This window comes from Physeter macrocephalus, chromosome 13 (genome assembly GCF_002837175.3).
Source record: "Physeter macrocephalus isolate SW-GA chromosome 13, ASM283717v5, whole genome shotgun sequence".
Taxonomy (NCBI): Eukaryota; Metazoa; Chordata; class Mammalia; order Artiodactyla; family Physeteridae; genus Physeter; species Physeter macrocephalus.
Window position 1 is genome coordinate 11779590 of NC_041226.1, and position 13839 is coordinate 11793428.

Below are 13839 nucleotides of genomic sequence, written 5' to 3' on the forward strand. Positions count from 1 at the left end.
ACGAACCCGCGTCCCCTGCATCGGCAGGCGGACTCTCAACCACTGCGCCACCAGGGAAGTGCCTGTACAAGGAACTCTTGAAAATCAACACTAAAAAGATAAAAAAAATTAGGCTTGATGTAACGGCTGCATTCTGAAGTCATTAGATGTGATTCATACCTTTCCAAGAAAGAGAATCTGGTACACTGATTATTAAGACTAGAAAAAGAAAAAATAGCAGGTATCTAACTATATCATGATAATTGTCATCATTGTGACTGGAAAATTCCTTGTATTGTGATCATAGAGTTTTTATCATGGTATGTAAAAATATATATTTTTTTTTTTTGTGGTTTGCGGGTCTTCCTCTGCTGTGGCCTCTCCCGTTGCAGAGCACAGGCTCCGGACGCGCAGGCCCAGCGGCCATGGCTCACGGGCCCAGCCGCTCCGCGGCACGTGGGATCCTCCCAGACCGGGGCGCGAACCCGGTTCCCCTGCATCGGCAGGCGGACGCGCAACCACTGCGCCACCAGGGAAGCCCTGTAAAAATATTTTTTAAAAGAAATTTCTACATAAAATTTTTTTGATATAAACATAAAATTTTTATTATTTTGCATACCTAAATTTAGCCTCCTTGTATTCTAGTAGAAATCAGTAATGAGGGACATTTTCATGAATTTGAGCTACATTTTATAATTTTCAAATCTCCCACATAACTTTAAAGTTCTAATTTTTATTATGGTTTGTCATTTTAATTATTGTGCTAAAATGCAAACCTGAAGTTTGTTCACTCTTTAAACATGGTGTTTAAACTTGTCATCTGTATATTTACATGCTAGATTCTGATAATGTGGCAATAGGTAAGAAAATTTGAAATTACATGAACTTTTAGGATCTATGACAACAATATATTTTTTTTTCCAAATACGATATAGCTGGCTGATGTTAGGTTCTGTTCCTTTGAACTGCTGCAGTGTACTTTGATTAAGGGCTTTAGTCTAGTTGGCCTTTTAAATAATTTAATCTTCCTGTTGGATAATTTCAATGGAATTATTGAATCATTTAAAATTATTTTATTATTAATAACTATTAGATTACCTTTAGTAAAATTTTATTAGAATGTGTTGATTCCAGATTATTTTCTTTTTATAATATAAATAACACTTAATAAATAGTTATATTTCACCTCATAATAAATGGTTCTTTATTGGCCTTTAATGATTTATGTTTAAATTAGAATAGAATGTATATTTATAATATAAACACTTGAGGCATTTTAAATTTATTTTAATGCTTTGTTAATATTCTGTACTAGGTTCAGCTTTCCCTATACACTTATTTGTCTGCTGAATTTATTGGAACTGCTACCATTTACACCACCATACGCAGAGTAGGAACAGTATTACAGCTAATGCATACACTAAAATATTACTACTGGGTCATTAATCCTGCCGACAGTAGTGGCATTGCACCCAAAGGTTTAGGTAAGTACAATACTTCTGCGTTGTCTGTACTGATTGTTCTATATCCTGAGTACTATTATAGTGAACAGATGTGTATGGTTATGAAATTAACACTGAGCTATTGTCTTTCTTGTGTAGTAGACTAGTATATTGAGAATTTTTTGTGATAAAGAAGAAGCTTATAGCTTTTGTATTAAGCTTTTGGAATAAAGACAGGTGAAAATAAATAATATTGTACCTTTTAGCCTATATGGTTGTTGTGATATAATCATAATATTAAAAAACAGATGAATGATATTGCTCATGGCCAGTGTTTTCTAATACAGTCGTTTAAACATTTTGAGATTGTTGCCTTCCTTTGTATTTTTTCCCCAAACTTCATTCTTTGTTCTAAGTAAAGTAGAAACTAATTTAATTCTTCAGTGCATTGTGTGGTTTTAAAAATATTGCCGATTTTCCTAATTATATTAAAAATACATGCTTATTATAGAAAATAAAATAGAAGAAAAAAATTGTTCATAACCCAAACCCCAGGAGTAATCACTGTTACACGTTGGGTGTGTGATCTTCCACTATTTCTCATTGCATAAATATGTGAAATATATTAACTCTTTTACAGAATTCAGATTTTCTTTTCTTTATCTTGGATCTACATAGTAATCTAAGAGGATACACCACTTACGTGTTTCCAAAGTTTTGATCCTATAAATAATGCAGTGATCTATTTCTTTGTATATACTTATTCCCCTCCATCTTTGATTTGTTTACAGTTACTGAGAAAGGGTATCCTGATAAATATTGTGAATTTTTTCAGAAGTATTGTACTAGCTTACAGTTTCACCAGTGGTATGTTAGTGTGCTTTTTTCTCGGCATAGTCATAATAGCAATTACCATTTTATAAAAATCTTTTTGGTAGGGTAAAATAACATTTTACTATTCTAATATTCATTTATTAGCTTACATTGTCTTTCATTTTACTGATGGGCTTTTAAAATTGTGTTATTCACACTCGGGTTTATATTCTGTCATTTATGTTTTTTTCCCATTGCTTTTAGACTTCAGAATGCTTAAAATTAACTGAATACTTAACATGAGTTAGAATCTATGCTAAGCACCCTTCCTGTTAATTTTGTTTAATCATTTACGTGTAATGTATTTATATATATATGTATATATGTATATATATATACATATTTACACATACACATAGGGCTATATCTATATATAACTACATTGTTAATATCACTCCCATTTTGCATTTTAGGAAACTGAAAGTTGGTACAAAGTAACAGAACTAAAATTTGAATCATGTCTGCCTGACTCAGAGCCCTAGTTTTTACGATTACACTCTGATAGAGTTCTCTACTCTAGACAAATCATACGTTCACACATTTATTTCTGCTTCAAAAAATTAATTTCTAATTTACAGAAAAGTTGCAAGAATTGTACAAAGAATTCTTATACACCCCACTGTATTTCCCAATATTTTATATCTTACCATTTAGACTTTACCATTTTGTTTCTATGTAAATATAAACATTTATATAAACATATGCATTTTTTTCTGAATAAATTGAGAATAAATTATAGGTATGATGCCCTATTTCTCCTAAATACTTTAATATTTATTTCCTAAAAGGTAAGGGCACTCTCTTGAGTTAATGAAGAGCAACCATTAAAATCAGGTAATTAACATTAATACAATACTATCATCTCATACAAAGCTCCCATTCAAATTTAACCCATTATCCCGATAATATCCATTCTAGAAAAAAAAGTCTTTCTTCTTTCCCTGAATCACAGTCGAGGATCATGCATGACATTTAGTTGCCTTGTCACCGTAATATTCTTTGATTAGAATAGTTATTTTAGTATTTCCTTGTCTTCCATGGCCTTGACATTTTTGAAGAATATAGACAATTTTTTAGAATGTCCTTTAATCTGCACTTATTTGGTATTTGCTCATGATGATTTAGGTTTTTCATTTTTAGAAGGAATCACACAGAAGTCATAACAATTCTGTCTCAATTTTATCATTACAGAGGCCCATGATGTTGAGTTGTCTTATTATTTTACTAGAGATGTTAATTTTGGTGTCTGCCAGGGTTCTTTACTGTAAAATTCCACTTTCTCCTCTGTAATCTTAAGTATTTGGTGGAGAAGTACATTGAGACTACGTAAACATTCTGTTCTTCAACAAACTTGTGCCCACTGGTTTTAGTTCATTGACGACTCTTGTCAGAATTGATCTTTACTGTGATGGCTGCCAAATGGCGACATTTTCTGAGATATTTATTAGTTTGAATTCTGCGGTAACAAAGAAGTTGTTTTTCTCTTCCATTTACTAATTTATTTGTTCATTTCTTAGTGTCAGTGTAAATTTCATGGATTCCTGTTTAATTTGGTGTTATATCAACAGTTGGCACACTTTCTCTGCGAAGGGCCAGGCAGTAAATATTTTAGGCTTAGCGAGCCATAGATCTCTACTACAAGTGGTCAGCTCTGCACTGTATTGCAAAAGCAGCCACAGATAGTACGTAAGTGAATGGCTGTGGTTTGTTCCAGTGAAACTTAAAGAAAAAACAGTGGCTGCATGGATTTAGTGTAGAGGCTATCCCCTGAGTTGTATCCTTATTTATTTTGATGTTCAAGTTGTACCGGATTTGGCCAATAGGAGCCCCTTCACATGAGTCTTGGGTCTTTATGACAAACGTCCATAATTTTTTTGTACTTCCTTGCTTTCTGGTGTAGGATATTTTTGGTTCATCTTTTATTTTCCTTATCTCAGAAGCCCTGGTTTGTTTTGTTTGTAGATATGGTTTTAAGAAACCAAGATCTGGGTGATAGGTGTGCTTATTGTGTTTATTGCTCTTTGGGTATCATTGCTTCTAGGAATTCTTGTTGGACAGATCTAGGAAATATAAGCTTAAATGCAAATACATATATATGTATATGCATACATCTAAACTGATCTATCTGTATTAATAACCATGAGTTCACACAAGTATCTTCAATCCCAATCCAAAACCACATGGGTCAGTCTAGACTCAAATTGTTTATTTTTATAACTTCTTCCTTCAATATTGAGAAATCTGGCTCCCATTATCTTTAATATTTTTTAATATATTTACTTATTCTACTTTATGAAACCCACATTCTTACCCACGCACCATCACCTTCTCAGCTTTGACATTGCCAGTTGGCTCTGACCATCTTCGGTTCTGACTTAAAATGGTCCTTTTCACCTCCTTGGCCCCTATTGTTTCTTTACCACTGACCATACTACTGGCCTCTGTTGTCTCCTCACCCTGAGCCTGAAGATCCTGCCAGACTTAGTTGCCTCCTGGGCCCTTTCCAGCCCCTTGTGTCTCCTTGGCTTCTGCTGATTCTGCAGGTCCCTGTGCCCTTGGGTCCCACTGGCTCTGGCCATCTCAAGGAGAGGGGAGGGAAGAAAACAAATAAATATAATTTTTTAAAAAGTGACGAGAAAGTGGAAGAGTTTTTCTTTTACTTTTTCTTTTCATTGAATTGTATACTTTAAAAAAAAGTTTTTAAAAAATGTTTAATTGAGGTATACTTGATAATTAACATATTAGTTTCAGTTGTATAATGTAATGATTTGATATTTGTATACATTGAGAAATGATCACCACACAATCTATCACTGTACATCGGTAAATTTGGTGATAAGAACTCTTAAAATTTAGTCTCTTAGCAACTTTCAAATATGCAATACAGAATTATTATCTGTAGTAACCATGTTGTACATTACATCCCCCTGACGTATCATTTCTTTTTCTGTATGGTTTAATTTATTCTTTTTAATCTATATTTTTTTTTTTTTTTTTTTTTTTTTTTGCGTTACGTGGGCCTCTCACTGTTGTGGCCTCTCCCGTTGCGGAGCACAGGCTCTGGACGAACAGGCTCAGCGGCCATGGCTCACGGGCCTAGCCGCTCCGCGGCATGTGGGATATTCCCGGACCGGGGCACGAACCCGTGTCCCCTGCTTTGGCAGGCGGACTCTCAACCACTGCACCATCAGGGAAGCCCCAAGAACATTTTAAAGATAATATGTACTACACTAGCTTTTCATAGAAGTATTATGCATGTGTGCACTTACCTTGAGAAGTAGAATCTTTTTCCTTTGACTGTGATTTCACACTTTTGTCTCTGAAATTTTTATATATGATTCACTGTAAAAACATTTATTTATATTAAAAATCTCATAGTAGTACATGATCTTGGTAGCCTGTGAAATAATGTAAAGATTTGTGATTAAAAAGTTAATACTTTCCCAAAGAGCCAGTATTACCAGTCTTATATATTTTTTCACCTCTTTTTGTCTGCTCAGACAAACACAAATTTACACATGCATATGCATAGGTGATTCATATTATAGCTGTTTCAAAGACTTATTCTGAATATATCACAAACACAAAGTGGTATTATATATGTAAATATAATGAACCTCATATGAGTATCACCAAACTTAAGGAATAGAATATTACCATAAGCCTGTATATATCTATCCTTGGTCAGACATTTATCCCATTTCCAGGCGTAGAGATAACCCCATCTTCAATTTTATGTTTATTGTACCTTTTCTTTTCTTGAGTCTTTATTATTTTTTACTGTGCTTTACTCCTTTGTTATTTACATTGTGTAATATCAATATATGACAGTAGTAAGTATACTGAGTGCTTACAATTAAAATGGACCAGTTACTATTCTAATTCCTTTACATATGTTGATTCATTTAATCCTCACAAAATATCATATGACAAAGAGCTTTTGTCCTCATCCTAACAATAAGAAACACTTATGCACAAAGATAGTATAACACTTGTCCAATTTCATTAAGTGGTGACCAAATTATAAATAAAAGTAAGGAAATTATTACTAAAATAATGGTGCTGTCTCTACGGAGATGGAGTGGGGGATGTGATCAGGAAGGAGAGTGTGGCTGAGAGCTGGGTAGGGTGAGGCTTTATTGTATGCTGGAGCAGGCTGGTGCCACCAGCAATTATTAGATATTTGATGAGCTGGTTGTCAAACCATTGGTGGCGTGAACTTGAAATCAGTCATGGAGGGAGTATTTATTTACACAACAGAAATCAGAAATCTGCATATGATATAAATCAGGACCTCACCCTCCACTCTGCGCAGCTCCTGGTTGACAGGTTTCTCTGCCAAGCTGCTGTCAGTGTTCAGTTCCTTGACCTAAGAAGTGGTTATACAGGTGTTCATTTTATAATAATTCATTAAGTTGTAAATGTATATCTTCTGTACGTGTACTGTATTTCACAATGAAAATATTAAAGAAACAAAAATAATAGCAGGTTTTGGTAAGGAGGGAAAGGGTACTTTGTACACTATTGGCAGGAGTAGGGCAACAAATGTAGAAATGGGAAAGAGATTTCTTTCCCAAGAGTAGATGAAATGGATTGTTTAAGGGATAATTTGTTTTGATGTGTAATAATCTACACATAAATATTTTTGTAGTGAATAAGTGGATGCTATAAGTTATATATAAAAGGATTATAGATTAAAACTTATACAGAAGCTATATAAATCTCGGTTGCTTCAAGTAAGACTTGATGTTTAAGGACTTTCATGGTTCTAGCTATGTTTCTTAAAGGTATAATTTCATTACTGCATATTATATATTATATATATATCATGGCATATTCTCATTTTTATTGGTAATTAAATATTTGCACTTAGTTACTTTGAAATTTAGGTGTTCTATTGGAAATGATATGTACACTGTAACTGTTCATGCTTACTTTCATTTATTGACTCATAAGCATTTATTGAGTGTCATCATAATATGCATTTTGTGTATATAAGTGACATGGAAGAAAAAAGCTTCAAAACAAATAATTACATAGAGTGTCACTTGTCTATGGTTTGTTCTATAATGTGCGGATGAAACTGGAGAATGATTTTAAACATAGACAGGTAAGAAGAAGGTGGAAGAAATATTGGGAAAACTTGGATTTGAGGGGGGAAAGGGAACCTATTAAGTTAATAAAAGTAGGGAAATGTATCCATGTAAAGACTTGATATTATTTATTTATCAATGAATAGTAATATAATTTTTAAAAAGTAATTATTTCCCCCAAATCTGACGTAGTAAAAAATTTGAAACTGCCAAAAATCTGAAAGTAATATTTATATTCGCTATTATTAAAATTGTACAGAATTAATACTAAGAAATATAATAATGAATATAACTTAAAATGTTCCATAATATCACAACATAATTGCATTAAGCTTATTATTAAGTAATAATAATGAGGGGTTTTATTGTTTGTTTTTTCTTTTTATTTTCTGTTTTATTCTAGATGGTCCCCGGCCATCACAAAAAGAAATTATATCACTACGGGCATTTATGTTACTTTTCCTGAAACAGCTTATATTAAAGGTAAAACAGTTTTATGTAATTCAAAATTGCGGTATATTAGATGAAAAGAATGTTTTGGCAGAGTTTAAATCATTATTGTAAAATTAGTTTTACAACCTTTAATTCATGAATTGCTTTCAATATTCTGTAAATCTTAGTATTAACTTTTGTTGAACTTCACTTTGTGTTGATACTCTTTGAGGTCCTCTATCCTAAGGGGTGTAGCAGAAATGGACAAGGAACATATACATAAAAATTGAGCATGAAGATTTCATTTTAGAAAATGATCTGTGTTCCTGTTTGAGAAGACATATATTTTATCACATTAGGATTTTTAAAAGATTAAGATAAATAGAAAATAAAGGTAAAATACACAGCAATTTATATTGTAAAGTTTTATGGTAATTTGCATTATTTTAAGAAAAGAATACATGATTAGGAAATAGTAATATTAATATATTTAGACGATCAAAATATAATAATTTTTTATAGTGAAGTCAGTCAAATATTAGCAACTTTAGAAGAATAGGTACAATTTTCTAAATATTTACTTATTTAACTTGAAATAATATAGCCTATGAATTATGAAGTATCTAGATATTTTAATTAAAGCATCACTGCTTTTAAGTTGTCCATATTTTATTTTAAAATGATCATTTTGATGGCTGTCTTTAATTAAAGTTTTAATTTTAGATTTAAATTAATTAATTTTTTAAAAAATTAGGATCGAGGGGTCAAGGAAGATGAACTTCAGAGTATATTAAATTACCTGCTTACAATGCATGAGGTAGGACATGGTCTGGGTCTTCTATTTTAATAATTTTATTCAATGCGTTAGAAAACATTTATAACTAAATAAATATTGATGATCCTTATTATGCAGGATGAAAATATTCATGATGTGTTACAGTTACTAGTGGCTTTAATGTCAGAACACCCAGCCTCAATGATACCAGCATTTGATCAAAGAAATGGAATAAGGTATGATTATAATATTAGTATTATTAGTAGGCTTTAATTGAGTACAGTTGTGCTTCCCAGAATAATCCCTATTCAGTTAACTTTTGAGTGTATATAGCAAAATCTTACACATAAGAAGGGAATAGATGGAGAAAGCTGTTATTAATCTTCTAATACTCAAGGAAACTGATGAAGTATATAAAAAATGGGTCTCGGGTCTCAAGAAGAGTAATTATATTGTTGTTGCTGTAGTAAAGACATTTTAAGTAGTGGGAAGAGCAAATATTTTGGCAAGGAGATGAGAGAGCATGGTATATTTCGACAAAAGAGAGTTCAAGAAAAGTCTATGAGTTTAGGCTCAAGAGCTAGATAGTCGCCAGGTTTGAAAGATCCATATAATGGTAAGAAGTTCAGATTTTATTTTATTGGTGATGAAAACTAAAGAATTTTGAATACAAAACTGATTTGCCCAGATTTCCATTTTGCTAGATTTACAATCAGCAGTGTGGAAAATGAGTTGGAGATAGTTAAAACTGATGTAGCGAGATCAGTAGAGAGATTATTTTATTCATCAGTGTTAGAGATGACGAGCTAGGACAGTGGCAGTGTGATGGGAATGATGGAGATGAAATATTTTGGAACAAGAAGCCAAAACCAAAAGAATTTGAAAACTAACTTTACTTATGGTGATTGTAAAGTAATTATGTAGATAAGTAAAACATAGTTTCTTGGTAAGTGTTCTTATTAACTTAAACCTAAAACCTAGCCCCTTAAGGAGTCTCCCTTATTATTTTTCTGGAGTCTGAGTTATTTGAATAAATAAGAAATCTAGGTTATGCCATGTGTACCTCAGTGAACTTCCACAGGTTATAAAAAGAGTTTGGAAATAATATATTAGTAAATGTCAAGGGACTTTATTAGTGCTTCTTTTACTTGGCCATTTATATCAGCAAATAACAACTTTCTAGTCTTGAAGGACTTTCTTTTCAAATCAGAGAAGCAATCACTTTATTTCTATGTGGATATCTAACTTGTGACACCACTCTTACCTTTGAGTTTACAACCCATTGGGTTGCTAATCTATTTAAATAAGAGGATTGTACATTTAATTATTAACAACTACAAATGTATTTTATTGTGAGGTTGAACTGTATGAAATTGCTGAAACTTAAGTGACTTTACCAAATAAAGGCAATTTCATATGGTTCAACCTAATAATATAATATGAACAATTACACTCATTCTCCTTAAATAATATTTAGATTGAACACTTAGTATCCTTGAACTTAGATCCTAGTACCTGCTTTTTTTTATTATATTAACTGATTAAGAAATCAATTAAAAATATACTCATTACCCTTATGAATGACACCAACCTTCGATTGGTTAATATGGTAAAATGCAAAAATAGAATCCTGCTTTCCTTTGACACACTGGAAATAATGATCTTACAAGGGAGAGTGCTATTTGGTGAGCTCTTTAGAGGACTGAAATAGTGTCTTAACTGTATAACATGAAAAGATTGATTGAGCACAGTAAGTACAAAGGCCTTGTTGCTCATGGTTGACACCAGCCGAACATGTCACATTGTTACCAGTGTGTTCAAAACAATCACAAACATGGAAAATGTACTACTTTAGTTTTTCCACTTAAAAAGAATGTAGAGAATGTAGGCTCTGGTTTAGAATATGGAAAAAATAGGCTTATTAGATATAAAATTTTAAATTATGTATCCTAGAAAATAGGTACTAAAGGGTGACAGTTATGTATGGGGAAATTTTTGATTAATTATAATTCAAGCATGCTAAGAAATGAACACAAAGAATGAACTTAATTTAATTCTGGTAATATTTTAACTGGACTTAAGGAAGACCTTGTGGTGATACTGAACTGAATGAACATAAAAAAATGTAATATTTTTATATCTGAAAATCTTTAGAGAAAAGAATAGACAATTTCCTTTTTCACATAGTTTAGATCATTTTCTGGCTGAATATAGTAAGCTGGAGCAAATGAATTAGGATTCACCTGTCTTATTATATTGTAAATAAACAGTCATTAACTGATTTGTCAGTAAATTTCCTATTCATACTTTATCTTGGTTTTTGTAAGAAATACTTGTCTGGTTGTGAAAAAAATCCTATGTAGCACAGATGTCTGATGGCCTTAGATTATTTCATATTTCAGATATTAAACCATAATTTCTGTTGATCTAAGGTGGACCTTATACCTTTTTACCCCTTTAACTCAGTTATTCCTAGAGAATAGGAATTCTGTGGGAGTTTCTCATTACGTACCTGAGTATAGTCATATTTTTATGCTGTGAGGTTTTACTTTGGTTTTCAAGATTATTTTTGCTGTTGAATGTTCTTTGTTGTGATTTCCTGAATATTTCTTTTTTTGACATGTATAATTTTTCTATTGTCATATTTGTCTTTTTTTCATTACTGTTGTTGGTCCTTAAAAGTTCTGAAAATATATTTCAGTGTAAATTTATGTTCATTTAGCAACTTGAGAGTTTTGCAAAAAACTATCTTCTAAGGAAATAATCACTGTAGAGTTTACTTCTTCTCATAATGTATTCTTCAGTAGTATAATTTTTAAAAAGTATTATCAACAATGTATTATTTTTTAAAGTCTAAGTTACTGTTAAACATAAAATAGATGTCATTAACTTTCAGTTATTTGTTCCCCTCTGTTAATGTCACTGAAATGACAGGAAAATCATACTGCATCTTCTCTCACCAGTTTTTGTGTTCAGCCTATATTGCTTCACTTCAAAATATAAAATGGCATTTTAAGTTTTACAATGATATTTAATAGAATAAAGCACACCCTAATTTTATAGAGTCACCACTTCCACCCTCAGAGAACCTTCTTAAATTGTAGAATTAGTTGCAAAAGAATGTAGTTATTATTGCCCCCTTCTACCTTATAGAAAAAATACTTGTTTTTACTTTTTGAAAAAAATGAGATAAAATTTTTGAAGTACATATAAGTATTATAATGAATATGACCCTGCTGTTATATAGGATTTGAAGTGACTGTGTAAATTAGGTCATGTGTTAGTTTATTGTAGAAACACATTAGGGTAGGAACCAAGAATTGGAAATCTATGAAGAAACAAGTTTGCTTCTTCTGCGACTTCCTGTATAGCTGCTTTATTCCTTCTGTATATAGACTCACCTTTGTGAATAAAACACGGCTGTCATATAGTTTCTCTTTTAAATCATTTCCTAATTCAAGAGCCCAGCAAAGACTAGATACTGTTTCTCAGAACTCATTCCAAATTCTCAGAAAAGAAAAATAATTCGGCAGGTAGGTACCCATGGTCTGTTTAGCCATAACCAAGAAAAAAGGTCATTAAGTACGAATGTCAGGGGAAATTCAAATAGAAGAGGAAATGTGGCTTAACTAAACATGGATCTTAAAATTGAAAGTGTTGTTTAGTGTGTGGGAGGCAATACTTATGAACAACCAATCACACTGTCCTTTTGAGGATGTATTTGAAGTCCAAATTTAAAGAAAATTAATGTGCTTATTTCCAGCTTTTTCAAAGAATTTAAAAACCTGAGAGGTCTTTTATATTTTATATATTTATAGTTTATTTGTAAAGTATACAGTGCTTATATTTTTAATATTCGTGAGTGCTCAAAATATCATTTATTTCTATATATTTTAGGGTAATCTACAAATTATTGGCCTCTAAAAGTGAAAGTATTTGGGTTCAAGCTCTGAAGGTTCTGGGATACTTTCTGAAGCATTTAGGTCACAAGTAAGTTGAAGTTTTTCACAATGAATTGTAGAAATATCTACTGAAACTTTGTTTCTACTAGGTTTGTAACACATGAATTTGACTGGAATGATCTTACAATGGAAAATAATAACTTCTTGTGGTAAAAGTTGTAAAAATATTTTATGAAAAAATGGTTTTTTAATAGTAGTTTATAGAACAAAATCACATTTAAGTAATATGGTTTATTCCTATTGGCCTACTGGAAAGAAAATATTGTTCTTTTAAAGATAGAATAAAATATTTCATCAAATAAAATAAAACACATAGGGATATGATTTCAAAGAAAACTTTCTTGACACAGGGAAATTGAGGTCTCCCTGAGAGCTGCTCTTTTGCTCACATGCTAAGTCAGTATTTAATGTCTGTCTGTATTCTTTTCTAACATTGAGGCTTATTGTGATTTGAAGATCCTATAATGTCTCTTTTTTCACTCAAAGTCCAGAATTTAGATGCTTTTAAAAATCACCTGCTGATATAATGAGTGTTTTCCATACTATGTGGTCCTGTGCATGAATAGTCTTGTATAAATCCATTTTCTATACAAATGAGCCCAAGAAGGTAGTACTCCCGTTTAGTAATGATAGCTGGGGTTCCTCTCAGAACTTTAGAATTGCTAAATTTTTTTTGTATTTTGATTTACCAAGAGTTTATCGATAACACTGATGAAAACTGCACAACATTCAGATAAAACATCTCTAACATGCTAATAGAAGAGTAGATATTATTTTCATTTTGGTACCAAATCAGTGGTTAAGTAAGAGAGAACAGAGACATTATATATATTTTTATATATATATATATGGAATAGTTCAACAAAACCAGGATTGTAGAAAAGAATAATGTGCATCTGAGGAACTATAAGTGTACTAGGTGATAGAATACTAGGAGTGAGAGCATATGCACCATTAACAAGAAGAAATAATGATCACTCATTTAACTTTGGTTAAGTAAAGGAAATTGACTGGGAATAATTAATAAAGGATTCTAACCCTATATGCAGCTTCTTAAAAATTGTCAAGAAAACACATTTTAAAATATAGAAATGTGGGGCTTCCCTGGTGGCGCAGTGGTTGAGAGTCCGCCTGCTGATGCAGGGGACACGGGTTCGTGCCCTGGTCCGGGAAGATCCCACGTGCCGGGGTGCGGCTGGGCCCATGAGCCATGGCCGCTGAGCCTGCGCGTCCGGAGCCCGTGCTCCGCAACGGGAGAGGCCGCAACAGTGAGAGGCCCACGT

At 32.2% G+C, this 13839-nt stretch overlaps 1 protein-coding gene across 9 annotated transcripts in view; it reads left to right on the plus strand.

Annotated features, from left to right (window-relative positions):
- Nucleotides 1-13839, plus strand: part of NBEA (neurobeachin) — a 607387-nt gene that overhangs the window by 132586 nt on the left and 460962 nt on the right. For all 9 annotated transcript variants that reach the window (XM_055089393.1, XM_055089395.1, XM_055089397.1 and 6 more), the window contains 5 exons: nt 1295-1463; nt 7791-7870; nt 8574-8636; nt 8733-8830; nt 12492-12584. In XM_055089393.1, coding sequence (XP_054945368.1) covers nt 1295-1463; nt 7791-7870; nt 8574-8636; nt 8733-8830; nt 12492-12584 — 503 coding nt within the window. The remainder of the gene's footprint in view (nt 1-1294; nt 1464-7790; nt 7871-8573; nt 8637-8732; nt 8831-12491; nt 12585-13839) is intronic.